This window comes from Papaver somniferum, chromosome 2 (assembly GCF_003573695.1).
Source record: "Papaver somniferum cultivar HN1 chromosome 2, ASM357369v1, whole genome shotgun sequence".
Classification (NCBI taxonomy): domain Eukaryota; kingdom Viridiplantae; phylum Streptophyta; class Magnoliopsida; order Ranunculales; family Papaveraceae; genus Papaver; species Papaver somniferum.
Genome location: NC_039359.1, coordinates 180,494,353 through 180,514,760, shown reverse-complemented (window position 1 = coordinate 180,514,760; position 20,408 = coordinate 180,494,353). Strand labels below are relative to the sequence as shown.

General features: G+C 40.0%; 1 protein-coding gene across 2 annotated transcripts; it reads left to right on the top strand.

The window, feature by feature from the left end:
• The first annotated feature begins 17,443 nt into the window (after positions 1-17,443).
• On the top strand, positions 17,444-20,180 carry LOC113349924 (rho-N domain-containing protein 1, chloroplastic-like). 2 transcript variants are annotated; one of them, XM_026593972.1, is made up of 2 exons: positions 17,444-17,603; positions 18,688-20,180. In XM_026593972.1, exons 1-2 carry the CDS (start codon positions 17,582-17,584, stop codon positions 19,818-19,820), a joined length of 1,155 nt encoding a protein of 384 aa, XP_026449757.1. In that variant the 5' UTR covers positions 17,444-17,581; the 3' UTR covers positions 19,821-20,180. The 2 variants fall into 2 exon arrangements, with proteins under 2 accessions (XP_026449757.1, XP_026449756.1); XM_026593971.1 differs by having other exon boundaries at positions 17,445-17,615.
• Positions 20,181-20,408: the final 228 nt, after the last annotated feature.

The following is a 20,408-nucleotide window of genomic DNA, read 5'->3' as shown; positions in this document are numbered from 1 at the left end:
TAAGTACTTTCTTTGTCCCGATCCGACATGTAACGGTCCCACAATATCGATGTCCCACTTGGCGAAAGTCCATGGGCTCACTACCGAATTCAATGAAACAAATGGTGCATGTATCTTCTTTCTGAAATTTTGTCACTCATCACTGATCAATGCCATATGCTTCGCATCCTCATTCATGTAGGTCCAGAAGTAACCCATGGTCTTGGCTTTGGCCGATAGGCTTCGACCCGAGATATGATTTCCCGTGGCACCATAATGTAGCTCATTCAAGATCGGGTGTACTTCTTCTTTGCTCAAGCATCTTAGTAGTGGCCCAAGATATGACCTTCTATACATGATTCCTTCTCGCAGCTCGTAAGTTGCTGCCTTGCTCTTGATCTTATTTGCCTCGGCTCGTCCTTTCGGTAGCTCACCCGACTGCATGTACTGACGGATGAGCTCGTGCCAATCTCTCGCTTCATATTTATCGATTGTGGTGACTGCCACGTGTGCTCCTATATTTCCCTCTCCGGGTATAAATGAAATTAGTACTCGTGCAATTTGTACGGCCTCAGTGCTCGGATCTGTTAGCATAGAGGCGATATAGGCCAAGGCATCTGAGTGTCGGTTGTCTTTTCTGCAGATATGTCGAAATTTGATGCTGGGAATTTGATCGATGTAGAACTGTGCTAACTCCCAATATTTTTGAAGTATCGGGTCGTGGATAGCATATTGCCCACTAAGTTGTCGAATCACCAATTGCGAGTCGCTGGTTAGTCTCACCTCCTGAAGCCCTAACTCCACGATTAGCCTCAGGGCATGTATCACTGCTTCACACTCAGCGACATTATTTGTTGCTTTGAAATCGAGTCTTAACGAGTGGACTATCTTCTTACCCTTCGGCATTGTGAGGACCAACCCTAGTCCCGATCCTTCTTTGTTTGAGGATCCATTAACAAATACTTTCCATCGTGTCGGGTTACAGGTTTCCAGAAGGTCGGGTGGGTCGTCTCTATCTTCTTCCATGCCCGGGATATCCTCTACTTCTTCCTACTCACCAAGGGGGAAATCCGCAAGGAAATCTGCTACCGCCTGTGCTTTCACGGCTGTCCTCATTTCATAGAAAATGTTAAATTGCTTAATTTGGGCACTCCACTTAGAGATTTATCCCGATCTCGCTGCAATGTCAAGTACTGACTCTATAGAAGACTTTGTAAGCACCCGAATCTTGTGAGTCTGGAAGTATGTTCACAGCTTCTGCGTTGCAAATACTAATGCTAGTATTAATTGTTCAATCCTGGTATAATACTTCTCCGCCGGGTTCATGGTCTTACTTATGAAGTACACAGGTTTTTCTTCTACCCTGACATTCTTGACCAGAACTGCGCTTATAGCATAATTTGTTGCCCCGAGTACAAGGTAAGTACTTCTTCGGGTTCAGGTCTTTGTAGTACGGGTAAGCTCGCGAGATGTTGCTTGATCTTTTGGAATGCCTTCTCGCATTCCCCGCTCCATTTGAATTTTCCCTCTTTTCTAAGTGTCCCGAAGAAGTATTTACATTTTTCCGACGATCGTGAAATGAACCGTCCTAACGCCACCGGATTTTCATTAAGCTTTTTTACATCCTTTACCATTACCGGAGATGGAATTTCCAAGATGGCCCTGATCTTGTCGGGATCTACTTCTATTCCTTTATTAGTGATTATGTATCCCAAGAATTTACTTGAAGTTACCCAAAAAGTGCACTTGGCCGGGTTTACTCGCATTTTGTATTTTTTCATAGTTTGAAAAATATCCCGAAGGTTATTGATGTGATTGGTTGCCACCTTACTTTTTATCAACGTGTCGTCGACATAAACTTCAATGGTGTTGTGAATCTTGTCTTCGAACATATCTTCCACTAGCCTTTGGTAGGTGGCGCCTGCATTCTTCAACCCGAATGACATCTTGGTATACCAGTATAGTCCTCTTGGTGTAAAGAAGGATGTGTTTTCTTTGTCCTCGGGAGCCAAAGGAATCTGGTTGTATCCCGAATACCCGTCCGTTAATGTTATCGCCTTGTGCCCTACTATGGATTCTAGCAGCTGATCAATGTTGGGGAGAGGGAAGCTATCCTTCGGACAAGCCTTATTTAGGTCACTGAAATCAATGCAGATCCTAACTTCTCCATTTATTTTAGGTACTATTACTATATTCGAGATCCATTGTGAGTATTGCGCTTTCCTGATGATTCCTGATAACTGGAGCTTCTTCAATTCTGCCTCTACTGCCGCTTGTAACTCGGGAGTGATTCTTCGCATTTTCTATCGGACTGGTTTGAACTTTGGATCTACCCTCAGGTGGTGGCATCACACTTATGGATCGATCCCTTCTGTATCATCCATCTTCCAAGATAATGCATTTATGTTCTCTTGCAATAGAGCTATTAACTGGGTCGTTTTCTCTTCCGATAACAATGACCCGATCTTAATTATCTTCGGCTCTTCTTCAGTTCCTATGTTAATCTCTCGAGTGGGTTCTACAGTAGTGAAGTTCGGCTTTTGATCTTTGATCGGTGCCGCTATCTTTGATTGCTATAAGATTTTGTCGTCTCCCGCTTCGTAGTACATGAGTGCTTGTGAAATCAATATCTCCAACTCTAACCCGGCTTTAATGTCCTTAGCCTTGTTCTTTTCCCGTCGTAACCGAGCTCGCTTGTCTTCATTTTTCTGAATATCCACTTGTATGCACTTCCTCGCTGCTTGTGGATCTCCCAAGACTTCCACCACTCCTCTGTAGGTAGGAAATCTCAATCTTTGGTGGTAGGATGATGCTACTCCTTTGATGCCCGCGATCCAGGGTCTCCCGATGATCGCTTCATATGGTGAAACGACATCGACTACACAGAAGGTAGTGAGGGTATCAAGGTATACTTCTCCGTCCGACAACCTAAGTGTAACCTCTCCCTTTGGTATTGTCACCGTCCCATTAAAACCATAGATTCTATAGGTCGAAGGGATCAGGGTATCATCTGATAGTTTCATCCTTTTGAACGTGTCATAGAAGAGGACTTCGACAGAACTTTCGATTATCAAGGTGATGACTAGAGGGTTACCATGTGCTTGACCATTCATTGGGACATCCTTTTTTGAGAATGTGGTCGGTTGCATCATCTAGGCCTCCATTGGCAAAGTTTTTGCCACACTGAAAATTTCCTTCCCGGCTCGATCTCCCTTGTGGATTCTTGACGTGATCCCCGTTCCTAAGTCGAATCCTTGTGTCACGGAGTGCGAGATGGTGTTTTACACGAATTGAGTTCCCCGATCGATTCTGACTTGGTTTACTGGCGCGTCGGGTGTTGGTACTGTCTTCTTGACGAACTGTCTCAAATATCCATCCCGAATCAAATGTTATACTATGTCTTTTACTTCTCTACAGTCATTAGTAGAATGTCCCTGAAACTGATGATAATGACAGAACTCTGGGTGGTTCTTCTTCTCGTCAAAATGTATCCCTCTGGTCTTCGGGTATCTGATGTCATTCCTTTTTTCTACTTCCTTGAAGATCTCCTCCAGTGGTGCATTTAAGGGTGTGTATGTCCTTGGTTCGTGCCGGGGATTCATTCCCTTTCCGACCCATTCCTTCTTCCCCGAGGGTTTGTAAAGTGGACCCGATCTTTTGTCGAGCCTCTTAGAAACTTCATGGGGAACTGCTTCAACCGTTGTACTAGCTTCTTGCACTCCCCTATGTTGTGCTACTTCCTGTATTTCCTCCAATGCTATGTAGTTTTCTTGAATCTTCCGCATCTCTTTTCGTTGATCGGGAAAAATGGTTCGCTGGTTTTTCAGGGAATTGAAGAGACGAACGTGTTGTCGAGACTCCTCAACCGAGCAAACTGTTCAACCTCACACAGATACACTGCAAAGGGAGTGCTTAGATTCGAGAGATCAATTTGTAGGACTCTGTTATAAACCAAGTCAATGGTCGTTCCAAAATCAATTCGGTCGCAAAGAGGGAGATGGGTTGATTTGTAGGAGGGAAGCTGAGAATTGTGTGGGATCAATGATAATCAAGGATTGTGGATGTATTGAAGGATTCTGCAATAACGGCGAACTGCTGAAGTTTTGAATAAGTTCTGGTAGATTGATGAATTCTCGAGAGTGATGACTCGGAAAATTCTGTGTTAGACGAATGTTAATGTCCTTCAATCATGGATTCAGAGACTTATTTATATTGTTAGAATAGTAAACACCTTGATCCCTGTAAGCATCGTTTCTTGAGTGAAAGAGTGGGGAAGTGGAAAATCGTGGTGAAACCAGTTCCAGGTCGTGCGAAGACTTGGCTAACCGTCCACCCACTACTTTGATAATGCCTTCAACCGTTTGCACGACTTACTCACATTTCTCATTATGGACGAATCCATGTGCCGTAGGCCGCCAGACCAAAACCCTAATTGATATCCCCCCATGTGACGTGATTGATGTCTCACAAATCGTGGAGTCTGCATGATAGACGTGTATTTAATTACTCAGTTATTGACTGTTTAGACAATGAGTCTAGGTTTTGTTGAATTGAACATGAGTGACGAATGCTCAGTGATTCGTGGATCTAACATGTCTATTGATACGTAATTCTTTGAATGGTGTTGACGTTGCGCGTATTATCAAATATTTTAAATTCGGCGAATGAGCGTCGATTCAATGAATTACTGAATATTTATAGTTGGATCAATATTCAAGCAACTGAGCAAGTATTGCTCAATTCGACGAATTACTGATAAATTACTGAATATTGATAGTTGGATCAATATTAGATCTACCGAGCAAGTATTGCTCAATTCGACGAATTACTGATAAATTACTGAATATTGATAGTTGGATCAATATTCGAGCAACTGAGCAAGTATTGCTCAATTCGACGAATTATTTATTGGTAACGTGACCCAATAAAATATTAAATAAATATTGGTAGATTAAAAATATTATATGATTAATCCAGATGTTGATTGCTGAATCAACATAAACTTACTATTGTTTGAATCTTGCTCAGAATGATGATTCGTGGAGCGTTTATTCGAAACCCTAAGTTTTGATCAATTGTTCGTCAATTGATGAATCACTGAAAATAAGTCATGAGTGATAGAGGGACCGACCACATGGGATGATGGACGTCCATGTGGCACCCAAGTGCTCGAGTGAGCATGCACCAGGGTCCTTAGTTGGCCAGTTGGTGAAAGAATGATGATTAAATGTCGGTTTCATCATTTACTGAAATAGTGCTCGATTGAGAATTAGGTGATAAAACCTAATTATGGAAAAGTGAGGAACTGACCAAGAGGGCATGAAACTGGCCCTTGGTGGTCGTGGGACCAGCTGATGGTCGTTTGAGCAAACTCCAGGTTGGTTGAAAAGAGTTTGGGCCGAGAGATTGCGCAAACTAGGTCAAAATTAGGGAAACGTGTGGGACCGGCTCGTTGCAAGCCTTAGAGCCGCCTTGGTCGGTCAAGGGAGCATGCCCGTGTCACCATAATGTTCGTATCTTAGTCCTGAGAGTTTCAGTATTTTCTGGTGTGCGTTTGAGCAATATGTTGAATTTTCAGAAGAGTTTGATCTTTGACTGAAACTCTTGATTTTTCTCGAATGAGCAAAGTAGAACTTTGATAGTTTCATCAATTTTTGAGAATGTAAAAATAATGGTATTTTAATATTTTTCGTGGATAGCCTAGTCGGTCATGTGACCATTTGACTTTTTGCATTTTTCATGGTTTGAGCAATATTTGAGAAAATATGAAGAAACCATGAGTTTTGCTCAAACTGAGGAGTTTCATGAGATGAGAGAAATAATAATTATGAAAGATTAGGGATTGCAAGGTGTGGGACCGGCCACGACCAGGGCATGGACGGCCGGCTAGGATGCCAGGTCCCGCGACACATTTCCCTATTTTATATTATTATTTCTCATGAAATCGTGAAAATATGGAGAAACCGTGAGTTTTGCTCAAACAAGGAAGGTTGCCAAAATGAAGGAGTTTTCATGAGTTCATGAAAATAACAAAATAAGGAAAAAATAATGGAAGAGGCATGGTACCGGCCACGACTAGGGCACGGCCGGCCAGCCGGTGGGGCCGGCCCATGAGCGCGTCTTTATTATTTTAATATTATTATTTTCTCTCTCTTATTTTGTGTAAGATTCCTCGTTTGTCCATATTTTCGAATGCCCGTTCGTGCATTCGGGTGCTCGGTCGTGCATCATTGTCGAGTACATTTGCACCATTTTCTTGGGGCTTACTGAGTGATGGTTCAAATACCCGGTTGTTGAGTATTTATTACTAATTTATGAAATTCAGTGGAGAATAAAATTATCTATTACCATTCCATGAGATCAGTCGTGGATTCGACCATGAAATCGGAGTAATAAGATAAGATAATTATCTATTACTATTCCATGAGATCAAGCCGTGGATTGGATCATTGAATCAGAGTAATGAGATAAAATAGATTATCTTCTAAGTGGTGATGTCACGGTAGAATTAATCTATTGCAGAAGGAATATTATCTTAGTTAAAGCACCATACCCGTTCTGAAAGGTGCATATTCAGGGAACAGTGAGTGTCACCGACGTCCTGAAGGTGTTTTACCCTCTCAACAATTATGTATGGAGGACCGCCTGAATCTATACACAGTCTCTCTACATAGTCAGGGAACAATGAGTGTCACCGACGTCCTGAAGGCATTTTTCCCTCTCAACAATTATGTATGGAGGACCGCCGATCATTCTTCTATGTAAATAGGTCATGATGAAATGCACAGTATCGAACGCTCAACTAGTGGAGGCTTTTCGAGAATCATATTCATCATGGCTCTGAGAGGAACTCGATCAGAGATCGTGAAGCGGTTCACGGATCGTAAAATATGAATCGTCACATGCGTTCCTGAAGCCGGGTCAGAAACATGCAATATCATAATTTTACGATTTTGACCTTTGTTGAAAATCCACCATGTACGAGCAAATGCTCAAGGACCCTGATAGCAAGATAGAGTGTCATCTCGTGAGCATGGATAGATGAATCACCGCTGATTTGGTTGGTCAAAAGTTCAATTTTGGTCGGTTTAGTATTTACGGGCCCGAGCCCAAAAAGGAAACCCATGTTTTATTAGGTTTTGGAAATAAAATTAATATAAAAAGTAAGAAACCCTAAAAAAAAAAAATTTTTTGATTGACCGACCACCTCTTCCTCACCTTCTCATGCTCGAGAAAATCAGGAGAAAATATTTTTTTCGCCGGAGTCGGCCGTCGCCATCACCGTCCGACGGAATTCCGGCCAACTCCGGCCGTTTTTCAGGTAAGCGGTTTTTTTTTGCAATGAATTCATGTAAAAAAATCTTTTTATTAACTCACATAATTTTTTTTCACACGTGAGTTTTTTTTTATTTTTGATAAAAAATCAAATAGCAATTTTTTGAGCAATTATTAGAGATAAACAATTGTATTTTATGATTTTATGATGCGTGTTTGCGGCATAAAATCATGGAACGTTCACATGAAGAGTTTATGTGAATTGCTCATAGTTTCGTGAAAATTCAGTGTTGACTCTTGAATGATAGGGTTTTTGCTCACTTTTGCAGGTTGGAAAGAGTAAGCAAGTTTTCGGAGTTTTACGCTGTTATCACTAAGTTCGTGAAACTGTAAATAGGTAAGAGTTGAGAATTACCATTTTTGTAGACGCTGATATGAGCATCATAATTATTCAGCCTTTTTAATTCCATTGTGTTGATGAAATTCGTGTATGGATGTCACAACAACTTTGCAAAGATGACTCAGTCTCATGGTAGCACTTTTGAAAATGATGTTTCTAGAGAGGGAACTCCCAGAGAGGATGTTTCTACAGACGCGTCTTCCAGGAATGATGATTCCTCCAGAAATGATGATTCTGAGACTTCTCAGGAGAAAGAGGAAACTCCAAAAACAAAGAACATTCCAAATGCTGAGGACAAATTCTTTGTGTATATGTATAGGCCCGAAAAACCCCCCTTAGGTTCTTCGTTTATGCTGCTTATAAATCCCAGGAGCACTACTCAGAACAAGTTGGTATCTCCTACAGCAATAACTCGGTTCTGTTTGCAAGGGAAACACTATTTGGCTTCACATGTGGAACTCAAACTTTCTCGGAACACATTTCTCTTGATGGGCAAGACACATGCTGGGTCATAGCCGTATAAGGACCATGCTGGATCGTGCACAGGTGACACGAGCTATTCAAGCTGCTGGGGATTTAATCATTAATCATGATATACAATGTATTGTGGCTTTACTTGCTCGTCGGTAAATTCCTGCTCATACTTTCATATGCAGATGGGGAGAATTCACCGTTACTTTAGAATATCTAGTTGCTTTGTTACATCTTCCAGTCACTGGAAATTTCCCCAAAGAGCTCTCAGCAGAAGAGAAGGTGATATCTGGCGTATTGGAAGCTAAGATGCACAAATTCAACGAGTCTCCCAAAATTTGCTATGCTCAATGGTCGAGATACTGGTGTACGAGAGATGGAGTTCCTGAAGAACCTGTTGATGGTACCTTAACCATTGTTGTTTTCTTATGCTTCTGGCTCTCCAGAGACGTTCTTGAAGACAATGGACATTGGTTGAAGCCATTCGTGATTCCTTTCGCCATAAATATGGCTAAAGGTGATAAACTTCCCATTGGTCGTCTATTTTTGGGTTCAATGTTTGCCAATTTAGACTCCTTAGTTATAGACTCCAGTGTCTCCAACGGCTTCATGAAAGTCGAGACGTATGCTAATACTATGTTTCTCCAAGTTTTGATATGGGATCATCTTGAGAGTTATGCTCCAATTCCTCGTAACATCTTGCAAGGACCCAATGTTGACACTCGTCATGTTTTTCTCGAGAAAAATAATGCCAGGATTATGCGTTGGTCTAAAAAGCAACCACAATACAAGATATGCCTCACTGACATTTTAGACATCGAATCCGAGTTCAACTTTCGCTTCTGGGTGTCGGTTCCTCCTCTTTTCTCACAATTGATCACTTTCAATACCGGTGAAGAAAATGTCATGTTGAGGACTGGTGCTGACCTGAATGACGGAGAGAGATCTTTTATATTGAGTTGCACTCCTGGTTACTTAGTATCAGTAATGCATAAAGAATTCCAGATAGAAGAATATAACATCGATAGAGCAGCTCGACAAATGGATGTCGACCAGTGTGTTCCGGGTCATCGAATGAACAAGCCATCAGTTGAGTATCTGAAGGCTCACTTAGATTGCACACGTGTGGAAGGAAATCATTATTTATTTCCATGCTTTGACCGAGCTACCTTCATAACTCCGGGTTACATTGACTTCTGGCGTCAACACCTTGTATAAGTTTGCGATGGATGTCAAGTCTTCGGTACGAGAGTTTCCTTCCCCTGACATGATTTCTGATCAACCAAGGTTGAAATACCTTTCCCGTGGTGACAAAAGGAAAACGTCTCCAGAATGTGCACATGTAAGTATTTCCCTCATGATTTTTACAAAGGCATGATGGTCGCACTTTAATTATTCATTGACTTTGTGATAGGATGGCCGTGCTGTGAGGACTCGAATCCATGTAACTTTCTTAGACCTTCAAGAAAGTCCCCAGGGCGTAGAAGGCAGGAGCAAGACATCTTATAGGATGATACCGAATAATGTGCAGTCCCCAGCCGCTTCTTTGGTGAGTTGTTAGCACTTCCCTTATCGTTGTGATTTTCTTGTCCATGTAATTAGGATCCCAAAAGAATATTGTTAATTTTGTTTCAGAATTTTGCTTCATCGGTTATTGACGGTCTTCATCTTTCCTCCGTACGAACAATCCAGGAATCCAGCATCGATGGAGAAATTGATGTGAGTATCCTTTTGTGTAAGTAATTATGGAATTTTCTTGAATGAAGTAATGATAATTGTTATTCACGTATCCAAGAAGAGATTTTTGTGGAAAGACGACATAGCCAGGTTACTCATTCGTCTTCGAATAGTGGTGAGAAAGAGAATCTCCAAGAATCGGGACCGAATGGATGTAATGGTGCTCCCAATATTGATGTTGACCATATTAATCCCTCGAATGACTTGGTAACCCCTCAAGTAAGTGTCCACTTTATATTATTCACATAGAAGTATAATATTGCTGACTTGGGATTGAATGAATAAGAATCCACATGAATGAATGAAAAACTTTTAGCAAAATACGTCATCATAAAATTCACAACCCGGCGTATTATCAAAAACACCATAAAATCTTCATACAGTGTTAGATTTTCGCGATCTACCCGTGTATCCTTAAGTCTATTCCAAGCTTTATGAAAGAATATTTTTAAGTTTTGAGAATGTTTAGGGGTCGAAATCAGCGAAATAGTAAAGTTCCAGGAGACTTTCATGAATTTTTCAGCCGGCATGTAGTCCAATGTTTTGGCCACAACTTCTTACTCGTTTATCCAATTGTTATGAAATTTTTATATGTTGTAGAAAACATCCATGCGAAGAGAATGGGTTATGACTCAGCCTTAGTTTTCTTACCAATTGCTCCCAGTTTGTCGTCTTATACAGGGCAGTATAAAATTTCTTCAGACGGGTTTATTGAAAAACGTATTTTATGACTTCCACACTATTTGCTCATGTCTTGGATGCATAATAAAGAACTTAGATAGTGTTAGTTCACTTAAATTCTGGATTCTATGATTTTCTTTGGTTTCCATGCTTGAATTCTTCTAATCTCATGTAATCTTCGTATTAGGTGCCGAATGCCGAAGTTGAGAATAATGGAACCAATGATGATGATTTTAGCAATATAGCGAATCGAAGTGGTCATGTTACCGGCTATACACCTCAGGGTCACATGAATGTTGCTACTGAAGTTGTTGAAGAGAATGATACTAGAGTTATCACCACTTTGGAGATAGAAGAAAACAGATCCATAATGGAAGAGATTGCTCCAACGACAGAAGAGACTGTGCCTACGACTGCTGAAGTTGCCCCAATGATTGATAATCGTATAATAGTGCATGAATATGCCAATGCAGGGATTGTTTGTGATCCTCCGTTTGGTGCTTCGCTCCCATATCACGTATCTATTGGAGGATTCAACGTTCCCACTAGGTATACCAATATGTATGAGAAGTTGTGGAAGATGTATGGTCCTATTGTCGTTACAAGAGACCCCGAACGCAGCTACTTCTTGACGATGCAATTAGGAAACATATTGCGTGTCATAGATGATATTCGTACCAGGGCCAGAAGTACTGTCACTCGAGAGGTACTCTTTGATTGGGAGTACAACTTGGAGAGTTCTGAAGAACTTGGTTTTAACTTGAAGTGGCTTCGTCAAAAAACTGATACCATCAAGGATGAGGTAGTGAACATGATAACTTTCACCAGTGATGTTGTGGTGGAGAAAATGGCTAAGATTGATGAATTGACTGAAAAGATGGAGTTGGAGAAAGCGGCCTTGCAAGTTTTGGAGAATGCAGAGAAGCAGAAATATTACTTTGACGACTTCCTTTAGTTTTCCTTTCTATAACCTCTTGAACCTTGAACTTATGAGAGATGTGAGGCTTTATTTTGGTTTTGGATTTTGATTGGTTTTGAGTTAGTGAGTGATTGAGGATTTTGTTTTGGAATTGATAGAGATTTTCTCAAAATAAAGAACTTTGATAAATTGCTGAATTCAAATATTGAAATCAAGAATTGTAAACTCCCGGAGAAATTGAAAATACATGTGAAAGAAAATCCTAAAATGAGAACGTTAGGTGCTTTGAGAACTCCTGTCTTGAACCCAAAACGCCTTTGGACGCTGAATACTTCATGCGTTAAAATCCTTTAACCAATTTTTGTGAATTACTGGCACACTTTTTTTCCCCTTATATCAGCCAATTTGTAGTATCCTCAAACTAATGACTTAGCAATCATAAAAGGTCCTTCCCAGTTAGAACTTCTTGTATAATGAAGATTACGCTTAGTTTCCTTGAGGAATAAATCTCCTTCGTGAAATTTGTTAGGTTTGGTTGGTTATTCCCTGAATATCTTCTGTCAGTTCGGAATTCCTCGTACAGTGGGATTCCATGTTGATAGAGCTTTCCAATTCTGCGGCACATGTGGACACTCACGCAAGGGAGAGTATGCTGGGTATTGCTTTTTGAACTGATCCATGTCTTCAGCGATAAACCTTTCAATAGGGTGCTCAGTTTGAAGAGACTCCAACCATTTAGTGTAATACTGCTGAGGCGAGACAATCCACTCATAGAATTTTATGATAGCTTGGTCATGAATAAGATTGAGTCCCCGGACAAAGGTAACATATTTGAAAGTTGACAATATAGACGCATGAGGGGGAATAAGACTTGCATGAGTGCGGAATCTTCTGAAGAATTCATGCACTTTCTTCAGGTTTTTGTTTAAGTCCTATCAGGGCTTGGACTTTCTCCAGATGTTCGAATGGTGGAGTATCCTCCATTTCTTCTGAGTCGGAGCTTTCCTCTGAGTTAGATATTTCTTCAACAGAGAAGTATGCAATTGAAGATGTTGGAGTTACATTTTCAGCATGAATCCATGTCCGTCCAAGGATCATATCATATCCTGGATCTTCTCTGATTATGTGAAACTTAGTTTCTGACCATGTTGAATCAATTTTCACCTTGAGAATGATATAACCGTAAGCATCCCTGGAGATTCCTTCATGGTCTCTGACTGAGACAGGAGCGTGAGAGGCTTCTTGTCGAGTGATGCCAGCAACTCTGAGGGTTTTCAAGGGGATGATGTTAACAACAGTACCAACATCTACCAATGTTCGCTTGAATTCATTTCCTTTCAGGTACACTGTGGTGAGAAGTCCCCAGTCATACATCTCTTTGTCAGTGACTGAAGGCTTAGGGTGTGTTTCTGGGATTGACAGTCGTTTTTCGGATACTATATGGTTCAGAGCCGAAAACATGTCCATCCTTTGGGCCTTTGACAGATACAGCTGTTAGAGCATTGCTCGGTCGAACTCGCATGTGTTGCTATCTCAAGCATGTTTATCAATGTTAGTGATCAAAACTATAATTCTTGATTTCTAGTCTATTATAGCTAAGTCTTGGACTAGGATAGAAAGTGTAGCTGACCTCAAGGACTTCATGGCGATTCATCATACAAGTAGAATAACTACTCAAGGAACCGGTGGAACTTCTCGACAAAAAGGTATGTGAAGACTTGAACTTATCTATCACTCAAAAGTCTATCTACTTTATCTCCTACTCTTTGAGACAAGAAGTCGTATGATATATATATAGACTTGGATTATACACATTTGGTATTTCGAGCCGAGTATACCTCGCCTATCTATATCTCGAAATATGTTTTGGTAAGCTTTTCGCTTCGATCAAGTTTATCTTTACCATGTGACGAAAGTCATGATATGTTTCAATCATCTTGAAAATTTCTTTAACGAGACATGGTGTAACAACTATATAACGTCCTCTAAAAATGTGTCAATGATTGAAATGAGAGTTTAGATTACATAACCAATGGTGGACATAATCATTGTTGTGGAAACACATTTATGTATAAGTCCTATTCCTTGAACCAAAGTTTGCGAACTTTGTTGATCAAGAGAACCGGAAGAATGGCGTGAGCCAAGTCCGCGAACTCAGTCCGAAACTGCCGAAGTTCTCAAACCCGAGAATTTATGCTGGAGTTGACAAACTACTTCCGTGAAGCTAAGTCCGCGAACTCATTCCGTGAACCCAGCCCGCAAACCGGCGAAGTTCTCATACCCGAGAATTTCTGCTGGAGTTTGTAAACTCTGCCCGGTAACTTAAGTCCGCGAACCTAGTCTGCGAACTTGAGAAGGTTATATATCTGAAGATGATTTCTGAACTTAAACTTAAAAAGACTAAGGAATGCAGTTTGCAAAACGTGGCTATAAAAGTTCATGAACCGATTCAAGTGAATCAAATCATCTTTTCTTCAATTGTGTCTTGTGTAGTACATAAGATTTCCTTGCAATTGAACAATTCTCTAACTAGTTCATTTGAACTAGTTATGGTGAAGAAGAACATGGTTGATATGAAATGCTCATATGGCTAACCTTTTGGTTAACTATTGTTGAACCAACAAGTGCATACGTTTGGGTACGGTTAACAAACCTAGAGGTTTGGGTACAGTTAACAAACCTAGAAGCGTACATTTTCAAGTGTGTGTAACAAGCTAAGTTTTCGATCCAACAGTTGAGAAATATTAGCTTGAATCTAGATCAAGTTTTCATCTAACGGTGAATATTGAATGCTTTGTTACTAAGCTAACATTGATTGCAAACTCTAATTTGAAAGACTATATAAATGAGACATCTAGTATTGTGCAAAACTAATCCCCATACCTTACGTGTGATACTAGTTTGCGTGCTAGAGTCGATTCTCCTTTAACCTTTGGTTTTCTTCTTCTAAAACCAGGTTAACGACTTAAAGACTTCATTGGGATTGTGAAGCCAGACTGATACTACTTTTATCGTAGTTGTGTGATCTAATCTTGCATCTTCTATCCTACGAGTACATCAGATTGATTGGCTTGAGATTGATATCTCTGATAGGCAAGATATAAAAAGTAATCACAAACATCTTCGTATCATTGTTTGTGATTCCGCAACATCTTGTTTCGCTATTATTCGATTAAGATTGTTGTGAGGTGATGATAACTCTAGGCTGTTCTTCGGGAATATAAGACCGGATTATCAATTGGTTCATGTTCACCTTGATTATTATCAAAATACGGAACAAAACCTTTAGGGTTTATCTGTGGGAGACAGATTGATCCTTTGATAGACTTGTATGTGTGAGACAAATTTGTTTATTGTCAAAGCTTGCGATTTTGGATCGTAGCAACTCTTAGTTGTGGGTGAGATCAGCTAAGGGAATCAAGTGCGCAGTATCTTGCTGGGATCAGAGGCGTATGGAGTACAACTGTACCTTGGATCGGTGGGAGACTGATTGGGGGTTCAACTACAGTCCAGTTCGAAGTTAGATTGGAGTAGGCTAGTGTCTGTAGCGTCTTAATACAGTGTGTGTTCTGTAATACCCCGATATTCGTCAGTGGTTTGTTGAATGGAATATAAGTAATGATTTGTCCTTTCCTAACACCGAGTCCTTTTCAGCACAATTGGCTCCAGAGTTGACAGAAAACTCTGCAGTTAAGCGTGCTCGGGCGGGAGCAATCCAGGGATGGGTGACCATCCGGGAAGTTTCTGCTGGATTACCGCAGCGATGCCCGTTGAAAACCCCACACTGCCGGATATCCGCAGTGGATAAGTGGGGACAGTATCGGTGGAGGGACTGGTCATTGCAGCTGATATGAACAGCCTGGCTATGCTTTCCAGTAATTATTGGAAGCTGGTTGTAAACCCTGATTGTGTCTAGGATATGTTCTTAAAACTAGATACTTCCTCAAAACTGACTTTTTGAATGCTAAATTTAATAACAACTGCTCATTGACTTGGAGATGTCTGCACATTATGAAAGAGTTCATCAAGCCTTTCATCTATTGACCTCTGGTGTGATCAGTGGATTCCAACTTGGGCTCTTCTAAGCTAAATCCCCAGGTCCTTCACGATCCCAGAATTAAAGTTTATTATTTCATTAAACATGAGACCAGAACCTGGAATTTAAACATATTAAATATCCACTATGACAATGCTTTTGTTAAGAAGGTTGTTACTATTCCCTTAAGCCCTATTTACACTCTCGAAAGGAAGGCAACTTAGAATTCCTCATCGTATTCATTTTTTATTTTATTTTATCAAAAGTTGTTAAAAATGCATCCAAGCTAAAATGATCCTTCAATATAAGATGCCTATGACTTCTAAGAATGCCTTAGACGTTCTATTCATAACGAGTCTATGATGCACACTCGTGTTTTATGTCTTTTTTCTAGTCATGTCTGGTTTCTTTCACACTTCAATGATAATATTTTTTTGGATTTGATTACTTTCTGGCTCATTGTCCCCGTGTCTTGTCTTTCCGAGGATTCTCAGTGTCTATTTACTGTCATTCTGTGGTCCATTTGGAGTAGTAAGAATAATTTTATTTTTAATGCTAAGAAGAGAACCCAACTACTGTCATAAGTAAAACGAAAGCCATGATAGTGCCTAGGAAACATGCCATACACATTTCTTCTAATATTATTATCGTTAGCAATGATAAATGGGTGCTCCCTCTTTTGGATGGATAACATGCAACATTAATGGTCTTTGATGAACTCTCCTTGGATAATGGTGCAGAATATGTGATGAGAGATCATACAAATATAACCTTCTTTTGTGCAACCTTGGTACTTGAAGTTACTTCTTCATCAGAAGCCGAGACCAGGCCATCTGGGCGGTCTTAAAGAAAGCCGTGGAACTAAAGCTTACTCATAGAATAATTGAGAGTGATGCAAAAAAATTGATTGACCAATTTTTAGCAGGGAAGTTTGATAGTGATCAAAGAACATGTGCTCTTTTTAAAGAAATTTCTTTTTATAATTCTACATTTGTAGCTTTTAAATTTACTAATCAACCGCGTGTTTATAATGATGAAGTTCATACTTTGGCTAAATGGGCCAAAGTTAACGGGCCAAAGTTAACTCTTCTTCTATGTTTTGGTCTATTCTTCATATTAATAGCCTTTTTAAGAACCTTCGTTTATAAAAAAAAGATACCATTGGCCGGTTAGAGCAACTGTAGTGGTGCGAGTATAACCAAAGACCAAAGAGGGAAAAAAAGATCAAATTTTGGGTTTAGTATGGTGTGTGACGCTACGGTGGAAAGACTAAATTTGGTCAGACGTACATTATACGTTCGCCTGGTGTGGGGCGTAGACTATACCAACGCCTGATTGGGTAGATCCTAAAAAAAAAAAAAAAAAATGAAAGAAGTGGGGCGGAGGTATAAAGCCCGCCCCACTAAAATGGTTTTGAAAACAAAGAATGGGCGGGGGTATAATGCCCGTCCTATACAAAATAATAAAAAAAAAAATGGGGCGTAGACTTTGCGTACGCCCCATGTGGAGCGTAGACTATACCAACGCCTGATGTGGGGCGTGGAATATACGTCCGCCTGATGTGGGACGTGCACTATATGTCCGTCTGGTGGTGGGGCGTGAAGTATACCAACGCTCGATTATATTTGGGTTTAGTCTTGGTCCCAGACCAAATATACTCTGGGTTTTAGTCGTTGATCAAAATTTGATCGATAATACGTTCCACTACGTCTGTTCAAAAGACCAAATATTTGGGTTTACTCTCCCACTGTGAACGCTCTTAAAAAAGAAAAAAAGTTATCATTGGAGATGCTCTAAGTTCCACCCTTTAATAGAGTAAAAACATTACGAAATTACCCCCGTACACAGTCCTATTAAGCCGAGTAAACCTGCCGTATGCAGGCAAATAACTACATAAAAGAGGGTCAATAAAGTCTGTTATCATTTTGCATCTACTAAAAGAAGATAGTAGTAGTAGTTCATTCCTGAAACCAAACGGAGGAGCACTAAAAGTGGAGCGACAAGAACAAAGATGATATGATATAGCGGAAGAAGAATGCAAAACCCTCAATAAAACCCAACCCTGATGCACAAATAAACACCAATGTCTCAAGGAATCCTTTCAGGTAATCTTCCAGGTATGCCCTTTCTTCTACTTACATCTGTTTTATCCGTTTGGTTTGTTTGAACTTCTTAGGGTTCGGATAAAATTAAGTCCTAAAACAAGATTGGTGGCTCTTTTACCTTGTATATTCTTTTCAAACATATCTTATATACAAAAAAATTAGATTTTTCATGTCTATAGGCTACTTGGTAATATGACCTAGTGAAGTCGGTTCAGCGAAGTTAAGGGATATTAAGTTTCTATGTTTTTTTTTTTCTTCTATTTTAGTTTGGCAATTGACTGTGTGGTGGAGGTAAAGATGAGTCTGGGGATTTTAGTAGTTTTAGGAGTTGGGTGCTATGGGATGAAGAGTATAGGGTCTTATCCATCCAGTGCACTTTTCAGCTTGCTTTATTCCTATCTGTCTAGGCACTATGGTGCTGTTGAATTTTCAGTATCAACATTGTGGTGTTTAGTATTTGTAACGGTTGAAATCTGGAGACCCTAATTTGAATTGTTATTTTGCGGATTTTCTTTTTCTCTCTTTATTTCTTTGTATATACGGTGTTTAGGCCCACAAGTTTAGATGTTTGCTTATGTTAGTTTCTGGTGGTTCTATAGTTTTATATATCTGTTTGAATGTTATGGTGGTTTGTGTGTTCAATTTCTGTATTTTATTTTAATATATTTGTCGAAACGATCAATGGCTTACTGTTTATGTTTACGGCACATAAGACAATGGTTCAAATAATGTTAACAATTCAGTACACATTACATTAGCCACTGGGATGTTGGATCATCTACTTCCCCTGCCTTTCTCTGATCAACCTGAGAGATGGCATGAGTAAGTTCAAATCATAGTTATGCTTTTAGGAAGAAACATTCTCATGCCCATATCAGAAGCACACAAGAGATTCATTTCAATGATTTTCTTAATAGCCAGCGAATCCTTTAGGGCATGCCTCATTGCCTAGAGATGAATCATGATAAATAGGACCATCAACTTACAAGTTATCACTCGTCAGTTTTTTTGCTTTACAATTTAACTATTTTAAATATCTCGGTATACCTTTACATAACAATTATAAATGTTGGCTACTGTGAAGGCTATGGACCAGCTGCCGCATCGTCTTACTCGTCACATGGTGATTTGAAGGCCTTTCTTCCAGTTAAGATTAATTCGAGTAAAAGCTTGCTTCTTTACTCCAATAGGGCATCGTCTCTTGTTTGTTCAGCAAACTCCAGCAATCATAGAAGAAATCCAGATTTCTCTAGGCAAAGACAAAATCATGGGTTCTCTAGAAATAGAAACAGGCAAAATTTAGACAGAGATAACTCTGAGAACATTGAAGAATCTGAACTTTTATCATCAAAAAATGGGCCATTACTTTCTCTTTCCAATGGCCCGAGGTTTCAGGCAACTGCAACACCTGGTCCAAGAGAGAAAGAGATTGTTGATCTTTTCAGGAAAGTCCAAGCACAACTCCGTGAAAGAGCGGCCATCAAAGAAGAAAAGAAGATGGAATCCTCACAGGGACAAGGTAAGGAAAGTGAAACAGTGGATTCACTTCTTAAACTGTTGCGTAAACACTCAGTCGATCAAGGGAAAAGAAAAAGCAACAGTGGCAGCAGCCGGGACTTTGTTTTGGAACAACCTGAACAGAATACAAGCTCATTTGGGGATGAACAAAATACAAACTTCTTAAACTCAAATTCTAATGCTAGAGAGGAGGATGAGGAAGCGCAAGAACCCAAACATTCAAATCCGTTTAGGAGGCCAGTATCGAACTTCAGGCGGAAATCTCCAGTTCCAAGAGTGAAATACGAGCCACTGTATTCTCCTGAGGATAACATCAACTCTCTTTCATTACCAAAGCTTCAAGGAATGAGAAAGAAGAATGAACCTGAACCAGAACTGGAAGCAGAATCTGAGCCCGAGCTGGTACCTGAGTTTGAACCAGTGTCTGAAATTGAGCTCGAGTCTGAGCTTGAGGAGTCATTTGATGTATCTTCTGATGTGCATGATGAAGAATTTGCTGAAATATCAGAGACAGAATCATCTGATATTGATGAAGCTTATATTGATGATGAGGTTGTTGAGACAAAGTCGTCGACTGAACATACTGATTTAAGTGCACTAAAACTAGCAGAACTGAAGGTCCTTGCGAAATCTCGTGGTCTTAAAGGTTACTCAAAGTTAAAGAAAGTTGAGCTCATCGAGCTACTATGTGGAAACTAGTGATGTAGATGCAGCCGGCAGTGCAGACCCCCAGAAAACAAGTATGGGCTGCTCTTCATTTTATCTAAACTATTTCCTTTCTCTCGTTTCGAATGTGTGGAAAGTAGGTCCTAGTTTTTGCCTTCGGTGCTTAATTATCTGTTCATTTTTACTCTCTCAGGGTTGTTTTGGAGTAATCAAAGCTAATGTGTTTTTGATTCAGGGCTCAAATGAGATTAGCAAACAAACAAACAAAAAAATAGTAGTATTTGAATTCTAGGATTCTGAATGTTGTTCTGTGTTATGAGTATTCATATCTTGTTGAAAGTTATAGAAGTTTTGATATTACACTTCGTAACTGCAATGTTTGCTCACTAGAAACTTCTGAATCTGTTGCGTTGCTAAATGATCTATTTTCTGTCCATTTTAATTGGTAGTATTCTAGTAGTGTAGGAAGAATTTTGTTTGAGAAAATGGAAAACCTTGCTGGCTCAAGCACCACACTGTTTATTGCCGAGCCTGTCCACAGAGTAAACGTGTAGAATCTCAGGTAGAAAGCTGCTTTTCATGGATGTTACCATTTGAGAAGCACTCCTGGGAGCAGTATGG

Bases quoted from the DNA above. Each gene is read 5' to 3' on its own strand.
- LOC113349924 (XM_026593971.1), top strand. From the start codon at position 17,582: ATGTCTCAAGGAATCCTTTCAGGTAATCTTCCAG. The intron at 17,616-18,687 runs GTATGCCCTTTC...GCTACTGTGAAG, and splicing joins CCTTTCAGGTAATCTTCCAG to GCTATGGACCAGCTGCCGCA.